A 12049-nucleotide genomic window follows, 5' to 3' on the forward strand; every position below is an offset into this window, starting at 1 on the left:
CAATCACAGTAGCTCAGTTTCATGTTTTACACATTAGCTCCGTGGCCTCGAGTAAGCTTCAGACGAGTACAGCACCTACTTCCTATGGCTGATGAAGCAGAGTGACTGACTGCAGGTAAACACACCTAGTATAGTGTGGGTCACCAAGTGGATGTTCAAAGCATGACAGCTATTGGTGTGTTCGAATTCTACATTATATATATATATTTTTTGAGATGGAGTCTCACTCTGTCGCCCAGGCTGGAGTACAGTGGCACAATCTTGGCAGCACCCACCACCACGCCTGACTAATTTTTTGTATTTTTAGTCGTGATGGGGTTTTGTCACGATAGCCAGGCTGCTCTCAAACTCCTGATTTTAAGTGATCTTCCCACCTCAGCCTCTCAAAGTGCTGAGATTATAGGCATGAGCCACCGCACCCAGCCTCTACATTAGATTTTGTTACAAGAAAGGATTTGGAAATCACTGATTTGGCCCATCTCTCTCATTTTAAAACAATTGAAAAATAACTTTGTTAAAGTACACACAAAGTATGTAAATGCATTTGTATAAGAAAATTTCCAAAAAAACTATACCAGAGTAAATGGAAAAAAATATTTCCTTGCTTCTATACCTACTCTCACTCCAACTTCCTTGCCAAGAGACATCCACTGTTACCACTTCCAGACCTCTTTCTTACACATTTACGCACATAAACATGCTTTTTACTTTTTCCATTAAAGACATTATATCTCCCAAAGTGCTGGGATGACAGGCGTGAGCTGCCGCATCCGGCCCCCGTTCTACCACTTTTAAACTGCTGTGTAGCATCTCACGGTATGGATGCACTGTAATTTATTTAACCATCTTCAATAATAAACATTACAGACATAGCCAAGTCTTTTGCTTTAAAGGCTGCAGTTCACCTCTTTCTTTGTGCATCTTCCTCTACATGTATGGATTTTTTTTTAGACTTCTGGTTTAGATGTAAAATTGTTGCTTGACAGGACACGCATATTTACATTTCTGAAAGTTCTGATAATGACAATTTACGCACCAAAAAGGTTGTATCAAGCTGTATACTAGCACTAAAATCCTGTACTGCTGGTCTTGTAATTTTTTTCTTTTTGCAAACCTGATGTAGGAAAAATATCCTGTTTTCTTTTTTTTTTTTCATGTTTATCAGCCAACTGAATTTCTTCAGTCAATCATCTGACTCTGTACTCATTTTTCTAATGGGTTGTCTTTTCCTTATTGATTTTTAGGAGTTCTTTATATGTGCTAGATATTAATCGTTTCTGTCATACAGCTTAAACTGTTTTTTAATCCCTTGATTATGTTTCTGGTCTCTTTTTCCAAAAGAATGTTGTTCTCTTTATGTTGTTAACCCTTTTAGTACTTTTCTTCATGGCTTTTGGGTTTTATGTCTTATTTAGTCTCCTTGATATTCTGTTATTAAAGGATAGGCGGGTGTGGTGGCTCACACCTATAATCCCAGCACTTTGGGAGGCCAAGGCAGGCAGATCACCTGAGGTGGAGTTTGAGACCAGCCTGGTCAACATGGTGAAACCCCATCTCTACTAAAAATACAAAAATTAGCCAGGCTTAGTGGCGTGCACCTGTAATCCCAGCTACCTGGGAGGCTGAGGCAGGAGAATTGCTTGAACCTGGGAGGCAGAGGATGCAGTGAGCCGAGATCGCCCCACTGCACTCCAGCCTGGGTGACAGAGCAAGACTCTGTCTAAAAAACAAAATGAAAAAACAAACAAACAAAAAAGATAGTCTTTTCTTCTCATTTAACAGGGAAGGCAGTTCACTACATTATAGCAGAATCGGCATTAGACCACAAGTCTTGACGGCTGGTCCAAGGATTTTGCTACTAAATCACATTTTGCTTCTCTATTGTTACCCGCAGTTTAAAAAAAAAAAAATCTAGCTTTAAAGAAAATTCAAAGGTATGATTCTCTCAACTTGGATTTCTTCTTCCCTCCCTCCTCTCTTCTTTCCCTTTCCATTCCTGCCTGCATGGGTTCTGTGTACACTCTGCACGACTCGAGGAGCCAGATGAGTCAGCTACAATTCCTGCATTCAAGGAGCTCAATGTCTACGCATATGTAATGATGCAAACAGAAATTACCACAGAACAGAGTCACTTGGTTTCCCAGTGGACAGGAAATCTGAAGAGAGCACACTGATGTGTTAGCAGGGAGCCTGGGCCTCCAAAGAGAAGAGGTTTACTCCTTTCTCTTTCTTTTCTTTTTTTTAGAGATAGGGTGTCACTCTGTCACTCATCATAGCTCACTGCAGCCTCAACTCCTGGGCTGAAGTGATCCTCCTGCCTCAGGCTCCCAAGTGATTGGGACTAAGGGGTGTGCCCGACTAATTTTTTTTTTTTTTTGTAGGGATGAGGTCTCGCTATGTTGCCCAGGCTGGTCTTGAACTCCTGGTCTCAAGCAATCCTGCCTTGGCCTCCCAAAGTGCTGGGATTATACAGTGAGCCACTGCATCAGGCCAAAAAGAAGAGGTTTCCGGAGTGAAAAATTGGACCTGGTCTTTGACTACACAGAGACAAACGTTTAACTAGCAGTACTACGTTCCATCTTTCCGATGGAGGCACGTAGTCCCCAGGCCTGTATACCTGGCTTTGGGGTTTACAGAGACTCATTGACCTAGTTTGCTCACCAGAGATGTTAAAAGGTAAACCCTAAAGTAAAAACATATCCTAATTGTAACCAAATCTGATAACTGATAAAGAAATAACGTATTTGTGACTAAGTAAGGCCTCTGACTCACAAAATTACTAGTCTGTACAATGGGATCAATACTTAGGAAAAATGATGACAGGGCATTCTAGAAACATGATGTACAAACGATAAATCCACACAGTGTTCTGTGTCATCACTTTCCCAGCCGCTCAGTGAAATCACTGCAATGAGGGATTAAGCACCGAAGCCAATGGATAGTCACCATACAGTGAAACCCTGGATCCCAACCACCCAACCCACTGATTTCACGAGGCAGCTCCCTAGGGAAGGTCTTACCAGGGTCCCATCGGTCAGGGTGCAGCCGGAGAAGCGTTTTGCAAGAAACCCCTCAAAGTTAGTTGTTCTCTGAATAGCAAAAAGAAGCAATTTCACTTCAATTTCCTTTGCTCTGGTACGCATAATCTTGGCAAGCTCTGTCCTTCAAAACAAAGAGATAAGAATACTATCAAACAAGCTGATCATTCATTCAAGAGAAGACGAAGTAAATGGCCTTAGCTTATATTCAGGAAAAAAAAAAAATGTATGTGGTCATTTCAAACCCTGAGGTCTGTTACCACATTAGTCTAACACCTGGGCAAAAAAATCAGGGGTTATGGATGATATACATATATTTATATTTATATTTATTTATTTTTTTTATTTTTTTTTTTGAGATGGAGTCTCCCTCTGTTGCCCAGGCTGGAGTGCAGTGGTGTGATCGCTGCAACCTCCACCTCCTGGGTTCAAATGATTCTTTTTTGTGTGTGTTTTTAGTAGAGATAGGGTTTGACCATGTTGGCCAGGCTGGTCTCAAACTCTTGACCTCAAGCGATCCGCCCACCTCAGCCTCCCAAGGTGCTGGGATTATAGGTGTGAGCCACCGGTAATTTGTTTACATAGTTACTACGTTGCCTGTATCTTTGAACTGTTTAATAATTGGATAATAATACATATGGAGCACCTACTTTTTTATTAGTGTATATATCCTATATAATTTCACAAGTCATTAATTACTGAATTATAAAGCCCTCCCTCTTCCTGAGGGCCCAATAATCATCCCTTCAACTAGAGAGCGAGAGTCCTGGAAACACATGCAAGGGACAGGATCCCCGCGGGAAAAGTGACAAGCACGCTTAGCTGGTCCCTGCCGGAGAAGCTCCTGTGCAGTTCACTCAAACGTTCCATCTCAGAAGCTCAGTTGCTAGTGAACAGGGACATGTGAGTTCTTAGTAAGGACTAAGCTATCATCTTCTCACACAAATAAATGACAAAATCAAACAAAGAGTCTCTGAGTTTATTTGAGAATGATGTATCTGTAGGATTTTAGCCAAAATTCTAACAATAGAAGCTTGGCAGCAACACCGCCATTAGCCGAGACAACAATGGCAGGTACTGGCGCTCAGAGACGTGCTGGCTCTAGCATACGTCCAGCCTCTTCCAGGCTCCATTTCTCACCGAGCTGGTTTGCAAGTCTGCTGAACTGTAGGCTAAAAAGAATTAGCTAACAGTTTCCCAAGGAATTCACTCTTTATTTTGTTTATTGGGATTTAGAAGGTGACAGTCTCAACTGAACTTAAACCAATGCTAAAAGGTTCTCTAAATCTACAGGAGTCAATGTGTTTCTTTTCTTTCTTTCTCTTTCTTTCTTTTCCTTTTTCCCTTCCACTCTCCCTCCCTCCCTTCCTTTCTCACTTCCTTCCTTCTCTCTCTCTCTTTTTTTTTTTTTTTTTGAGACAGGGTCTCACTCTGTCACCCAGGGTTGGAGTGCAATGGCATGATCATGGCCTACTGCAACCTCGACCTCCTGGACTCAAGCAATCCTCCCACCTCAGCCTCTCTCTAGTAGCTGGGATTACAGGTGCTTGCCACCATGACCAGCTAATTTTTGCATTTTTTGTAGAGATTGGGTTTTGCCACGTTGCCCAGGCTTGTCTCAAACTCCTAGGCTCACATGATCCAGCTGCCTTGGCCTCCCGAAGTGCTAGGATTATAGGCATAAACCACCAAGCCTGGCCCAATGTGTTTCTTAGAATAACAGCTACACAGAATGGAGCTGAGTGCACCTGTAGTTGCAGCTACTTGGGTGGCTGAAGCAGGAGGGCTGCCTGAGCCCAGGAGTTCAAGGCTGGGGTGCGCTATTACCATGCCTGTGAATAGCCACTGTACTCCAGCCTGGGCAACACTGCGAGACCCCCATCTCTTAAAAAAAAAAAGCCACACAGAATGTATGTGAACACCAAGCGTGAACACTACCATGAACTATGGACTATCACTCTGGGGAACGATGATGTGTCCGTGTAGCTTCATCAGCTGTGGCAAACACATCGCTCTGGTGGGAGGTGCTGACCATGGGGAAGACGATGCACGTGGGGCCTGGAGTACCGGGGAACTCTCTGCATCTTCTGCTCAATTCTGCTGGGAACCTAAAACTGCTCTAAAAGATAAAATCTATTTTAAGAAAAGCCAATATCCCTTAAAACACTTTTCCCCCACAATGTGTTTGAAACATGCAATTTGACTTTACTTTCCATGATTTTAATAAGAAAGACGGCCATGGATTATGGGAAAAGGTGGTTGAGTTATGCTCAGATATGGCATTTTTTTCTCTTTTTCACCCGGCATTAGATCTAACTGTGTACTACTGGGAGGAAATATATAACTAATAAGAACCAGTTACCAACACTGTTGTAGTCTAGCCGTAAATAAAGAATAAAAAGGAGTTCAAGACCAGCCTGAACAACACAGCAAAACTCTTGTCTCTGGAAAAAATACACACACAAAAATTAGCTGGTGTGGTGGCACACACCTGTCATCTCAGCTACTCAGGAGGCTGAGGTGGGAGAATCACCTGAGCCTGGGAGGTCAAGGCTGCTGTGAGCCATGATCACACCATTGCACTCCAGTCTGGGTGACAGAGTGAGACCCCGTCTTAAAAAAAAAAAAAAGTCTGACTCTGGCTTTAGCTTTGTCATAGATACACTGATTTAACCTTCCTGGGCTTCGGTTTTATTAATATAAAGAGACTATCTGTCCTTGGGCTACACTCATGGATAATGTAGAGAGGATGAACGAAAGACGGTCTTTAAAATGCTTGGAAAGCTCAGACGCAGGCCAGGTGCAGTGGCTCCTGCCTGTAATCCCAGCACTTCGGGAGGCTAAAATGGGCAGGCAGATCATCTGAGGTCAGGACTTCAAGACCAGCCCGGCCAACATGGTGAAACCCCATCTCTACTAAAAATACAAAAAAGAGCCAGGTGTGGTTACACACATCTGTAATCCTTGCTACTTGGGAGACTGAGGCATGAGAATCACTTGAACCCAGTAAACGGAGGTGGCAGTGAGCCGGGATTGTACCACTGCAGCACTCCAGCCTGGGTGACAGAGTGAGATTCTGTCTCGAAATAAAAGCTCTATTAACTATCCAGAGGCTATATACATTGTATTGGGAGTGGGAAATTCATTCAACAAATGTTTCCTCGGTGTCCGCCATATCATTAAGGTAGATACTACCCTGTCTCTATGGAACGATCTATCTAGCAAGTCAGAAAATAAAAATGATGATGGGATATATACACAGCACACTGATACATGCGATACCGATTGGGGAAAACGTGGGGTAGAGGAATCACTGTAGGTCAATCTGGTGTATAAGCCTTGAGTTGGTGGAGAAGGTAGAGACAGCTTGAGGCAAGAACTACACCAAGGAAAGTCCCAGAGCAAAGATGGGGGCAGAGGGAGCAGCCGGTGGGGCCACTGTGGGGTACGAGGATGGTATTAGTCATCTGGTGGGGCCTGGAAGTGGCCATCAAATCCACAGGACAACATGGAACCATTAGAGACTGGGGAACTGATGGTGAAAATTTGATTAACAACAGAACCAGTAGAGAACTGGCATCTACCTTGTCACATGGCAAAATTCCACCGCAATCCTCTCAGCCATGCACCACTCACGCGGAAACATGCGGCCGTATTTCTCCTCATAGTCCACAAGCTGGCGTTTTATCCAGGCGTAGCGTCTGTCAATTTTGTCCAGCCAGGCAACCTGGTGAAGGTGTAGATCAAAAGGCACCCCAGTGGTTAGAAGCAGAACTGGCAGTTTAAGGAAACAAGCAAAAACACAGAGCCAAGCAAAAGGGAACCAACCTCTGTATTTCTCATGGTTTTAAAGAATCTAGGCTACCTTTTTAACTTGATTTTTTACTTAAAAATTCAGAGGTTTTTGGCTGGGCGCAGTGGCTCATGCCTATAATCCCAGCACTTTGGGAGGCCGAGGTCGGCGGATCACCTGAGGTCAGTTCGAGACCAGCCTGACCAACATGGAGAAACCCCATCCCTACTAAAAAATACAAAAATCAGCCCAGTGTGGTGACGGGCGCCTGTAATCCCAGCTACTTGGGAAGGGGAGGCAGGAGAACTGCTTGAACCCAGGAGGCAGGGGCTGCAGCAAACTGAGATCGCACCACCGCGTTCCAGCCTGGGCAACAAGAGTGAAACTCCGTCTCACACACACACAAAAAAAATCCAGAGGTTTTTAACCTGGGGTCCATGATTGGCCTTCAGGGGTCTACACATTTCCAGAAACTATATGCAGAATTTTATGCACAGGTGCATGTTTCTGAATTTCTCCAAAGGGTCAGTGACCTCAAAATGGTTAAGAACTATAACATCAGCCCCTAGGACTCACACTCAACAACCAACACTGTAAGACAGTCATATAATATGAAGTCTAAATTAGTAGGCTTGACAGCACTCATTTTTCAACAAAATTCAAATGTTACATCTGATCTTATTTGGTCAATACTTACATCTTGGTTTTCTTGAAAAAGTACTAGATACTCTGACAGATGCTGTTTAATAAACTTTTTGATGATTTCCTGTTTGATCCTGGGGTCTAGAATATTAGCAACCAGACATGCATCTCGTAGAACGTTGCTGGGTCCTCCTGGTCTCTAGTAAAACAAACATGTACCAGGTTAAAAGCCAGAAACAACCTTTAAACCTCATGGCTTCTCACAGCCACTACTTCTTGTCTCTACGCATGGTTAGTCTTACGCCTGCTCCTTTACACTCATTCTTTCTCCTGTGGATAGATCTGTTACCTGTTGTTCCTCGAGGACGGAATCCTTACACTCGTTTTACAGCAAGCAACAGAAAAACTACCCTGTGAATCTGCAATGAGGTATTTTGGGAAACAGGCAGTAATGATCATGGGAAATTTGACTTTCTGCAAACCAAAACTGAAAGAGATCTAAACGTCAGAATGCCACTGGTCTCTGACGTCGCAAGACGCTGCGGAAGAGGCCTGAGAGTGGGAATGCCACCAACCTCTCTCCTAAGAGTCGGAATGCCGCCAGCCTCTCATGCCGCCAGCCTCTCTCCTAAGAGTCGGAATGCCGCCAGCCTCTCTTCCAGCCTCTCTCCTAAGAGTCGGAATGCCACCAGCCACACTCCACATGTGCCACTCTTCCCTGACTCCAACCTCTGGGATTCCTGTTGCTATGTTTTTGCAAATACTGTGGTCTCTTTTAACACATAAAACCAGGTTTCAAGCCACGACATGTGTTTCACGACAGTGAACCACCTAGAAAGGCAACCAAAGAGAAAATCCTGTGATACTGGCCTCCTGACCTGAGCGAACACTGCAAAGATACCAGGCGCTGTACTGACACATCATGATGGGAAGGTCTTTGTTACCAAAGGCAATTCAATGACCAAAGTTTTGCTGAGACTTTCTTTATAGTACATCACTGAGCGAACGTGACTGGCTAAGTAGACTACAGTAAAAAGAACACTTGGAATCCACTCCTGGCTTGGCTAAAAAGCCATGCATGTAGCTTTGGCGCACTTACTCGGCCTCATATGAAAAATAATAGACTTTAGGTGATGAGTAAGGTTCTTCTAAATCTTTATTTTATTTTTTGTCAACTCTTTCCAATTCCATCCATCTCAACTGAAGTTCCACTGTTTCTAAAGTGTTACATAAGCTGCCTGAGACCTAAATTTTTTTTTTTTTTTTTTTTTTAAGACGGAGTCTCGCTCTGTCGCCCAGGCTGGAGTGCAGTGGCGTGATCTCGGCTCACTGCAAGCTCCGCCTCCCGGGTTCACGCCATTCTCCTGCCTCAGCCTCTCCGAGTAGCTGGGACTACAGGCGCCCGCCACCACGCCCGGCTAATTTTTTTTTGTATTTTTAGTAGAGACGGGGTTTCACCGTGGTCTCGATCTCCTGACCTAGTGATCCGCCCGCCTCGGCCTCCCAAAGTGCTGGGATTACAAGCGTGAGCCACCGCGCCCGGCAGACCTAAATTTTTAAAATGTTGACTTACTCCATGCTGAGTGGTTTTTATGTCATCTGCTGAACACCCTAACTTCTCAATTCTCGATTCAGGATGAAAGTTACCCGATAGAGACGTCACAGAGGCCAAAACCTATGGGTTCACAGGTTCAGATTTTTTCGTTTACAAAGAGTTTACTAGGTTGCCTTGGAAAAATTTTTAAAAATCTTAATTCCCATTTGTGAAATAGAAATAGTAACACAAGGCCTTTAAGAAAAGCCCACAGTCTTTAAAAAGAAAATTAGGCTGGGTGCGGTGGCTCACGCCTGTAATCTCAGCACTTTGGGAGGCCAAGGCGGGTGGATCACGAGGTCAGGAGATCGAGACCATCCTGGCTAACACGGTGAAACCCCAACTCTATCAAAAAAAAAAAAATAAAATATTAGCCGGGTGTGGTGGCAGGTACCTGTAATCCTAGCTACTCGGGAGGCTGAGGCAAGAGAATGGCATGAACTCAGAAGGTGGAACTTGCAGTGAGCCGAGATCGCACCACTGCACTCCAGCCTGAGTGACAGAGCAAGACTCCATCTTAAAAAAAAAAAAAAAAAAAACACACACACACACAAACCACACACACACACACACACACACACACACACACACACACACGAAGTCACTATGCCAGAGAAAACGGAGGCATGTTGTTAAAGAGAACCATTTTAATTTCATCTGCCCAGTGGAATCTGGGAAAAAAAATATAAAGTAGGCCTCTTCTAAATAATAAAGATGGGCTTCATCCACATCTTCCTGAAACTTCTAGAAACTGAAATGGGCAGCTGGGTACAGTGGCTCACGCCTGTAATCCCAGCACTTTGGGAGGCCGAGGCGGGCAGATCACCTGAGGTTGGGAGTTCCAGACCAGCCTGGCCAACATGGAGAAACCCCGTCTCTACTAAAAATACAAAAATTAGCCAGGCATGGTGGCAGGTGCCTGTAATCCCAGCTACTTGGGAGGCTGAGGCAGGAGAATCGCTTGAACCCAGGGGGCAGAGGTTGCAGTGGGCTGAGATCGCACCATTGCACTCTAGCCTGGGCCAAAGAGTGAAACTCCGTAAAAAAAAAACAAAAACCTGAAATGGGTAGCTGAGTACACGTGAGGCTAACCTTGTCCTAAGAAGAGCCCAGTGCTTTTCATGAGCGAATATCCCCACAATCCCTTTTTACTTCTTTAACCTTCATTTTCCTCACATAATAAATAGGACTAATGGCTTTCCAATATCTACTCCTTCCCTGAAGTTATATCAGATGACTAAGGAATATGAGGTTCTCCAAGAAAAGTGTTTTACAAACAAGCATCTGATTACTAGCAGACAGCCACAAAATGTGAAGACATTAAAATCAGGAGTGGGCTTCCTATAGAAAGTGATGGGCAAAAGCTGGGGCCGCTACTCCCACTTACTTCCTACATTTCTTTTATGGAACACAAAGAAAAAATAATTAAGGTATTTCCAGTTATTGAATTACAGAGCAGACGCAGGAAATGTTCCTTGGATCAGTAAATGAATGTATGTCCCCATCTCCACCCACCGAGTAGGGTGAGGCTCCTTGCCCCTGAGTGCTTCAGTATATTTCTGCCTTGAACAATTCTTTCTCTTGAAATAGCTCAAATAATAGAGAAAAATGCTTGTATGGGTTCTTTCCCGTCCGACACATGCTAGGCGCTAAGATGGCATCTGCTACAGTTGGAAGGGTGGAGCTAAAAGCAGTTCCCCAAGCAGGATGACAGCTTGTTACATGAGAAGTGCAACCAACAGCTCCCAAGTGGAATGCTGTGGGCTTTGCAGACACAACACAAACAGCTCTGCTACCAGAGAGAGCCCAAGGGCACGAATTGCAAGAGCAGGCTTCTGGTCGGTAACAGTGGGCTCCTCACTGTGTCACCCTGAGAGTTACAGAGGACGGTGGCTACTGCGCCCAGTTTCTTTTCACCAAACCAAAACCAGTAAGTTATGTAACAATCCTAAAAACACTGCGGCATGATTTCTTTTAAATACAGCCATGAGAAAAAAGGAATTGACAGGGCAGACAAGATAGAAGGTTTGAGACCTACATCAAATTAAGCCCAAACAAATCCTCTCTTTCTGAGGCTGGAAGGAAACAGAGGAGGAACTGCCACTACCTAGGGCCATTTAAAATCCAGGGTGGTCTCCTTACCCTGAACCTGCAGCAAAGGATTTGCAGCCGCCAGCGAGCATGACTGGAATGATAACCACATGGTGACGGGGGTGAGCATGAGCTCGGCAAGGATGGTGATCATCTCTAAAGACCAGGGAAACGCAAAGCAGTACCTTGGTGCCCTGGGAAGGAAACGCTTCTTCAAAATCGGCCAGGATTTGCTGTCCTAACTCAGTCTGTGCAGCCTTCACTCTGTGAGGAAGAGAGAACATATCATCACCTGGCATAATATCCTTAGGTAACTACATACTGATCCACAGGGTCGGAAGGGCTGAAGTCTTTCGAGAAAGGCCAGGAAGGGTACAGAGACGTCCATGAGGTGAGAGGTCACATACTAGTTAAGTGGCAGGTTGATGAGCAGGACCCAGGCATCCAAGGTATTCTCAGGGTGAATCTTCTATATCCCCAAAATTCTTCTAGGCCAACCCTTTACCTGAGGTCCTATGTGTTAATCTTTATACAATTCCATTGGGGGATAGTCATGCTGTGGGAAAATGTTATAGAATCACATCCACATCAAATATAAATCTAGCTGGGCACAGTGGTTCATGCCTGGAATCCCAGCATGTGGGAGGCTGATGTGAGAGGGTCGCTTGAGGCCAGGATTTCAAGACCAGCCTGGGCAACATTAGAGAGATCCAGTCTCCACGAAAAACAAACTAAAATAAAAAGTACCCAGCTGCGAGGGCACACACCTGTACCCAGGAGGCTGTGGCTGGAGGATCTCTTGAGCCCAGGACTTTTGAAGATACACTGAGCTATGATCACACCACAGCACTCCAGCCTGGGTGACAGAGCAAGACCTTGGCTCTAAAACAA

General features: G+C 44.6%; 1 protein-coding gene across 1 annotated transcript in view; it reads right to left on the reverse strand.

The window, feature by feature from the left end:
* LOC116458250 (vacuolar protein sorting-associated protein 53 homolog) overlaps window positions 1–11472 on the reverse strand; it is a 79395-nt gene extending 67923 nt beyond the window's left edge. Inside the window, exons 1-4 of the mRNA XM_032137798.2 lie at window positions 11344–11472; window positions 7529–7672; window positions 6623–6765; window positions 3021–3162 (exon numbers count right to left, since the gene is read on the reverse strand). Coding sequence (XP_031993689.1) covers window positions 3021–3162; window positions 6623–6765; window positions 7529–7672; window positions 11344–11457 — 543 coding nt within the window. The 5' untranslated portion in view covers window positions 11458–11472. The remainder of the gene's footprint in view (window positions 1–3020; window positions 3163–6622; window positions 6766–7528; window positions 7673–11343) is intronic.
* Between the last annotated feature and the right edge of the window lie 577 nt (window positions 11473–12049).

Source organism: Hylobates moloch, unplaced genomic scaffold, assembly GCF_009828535.3.
Source record: "Hylobates moloch isolate HMO894 unplaced genomic scaffold, HMol_V3 SCAFFOLD_19, whole genome shotgun sequence".
Lineage (NCBI taxonomy): Eukaryota > Metazoa > Chordata > Mammalia > Primates > Hylobatidae > Hylobates > Hylobates moloch.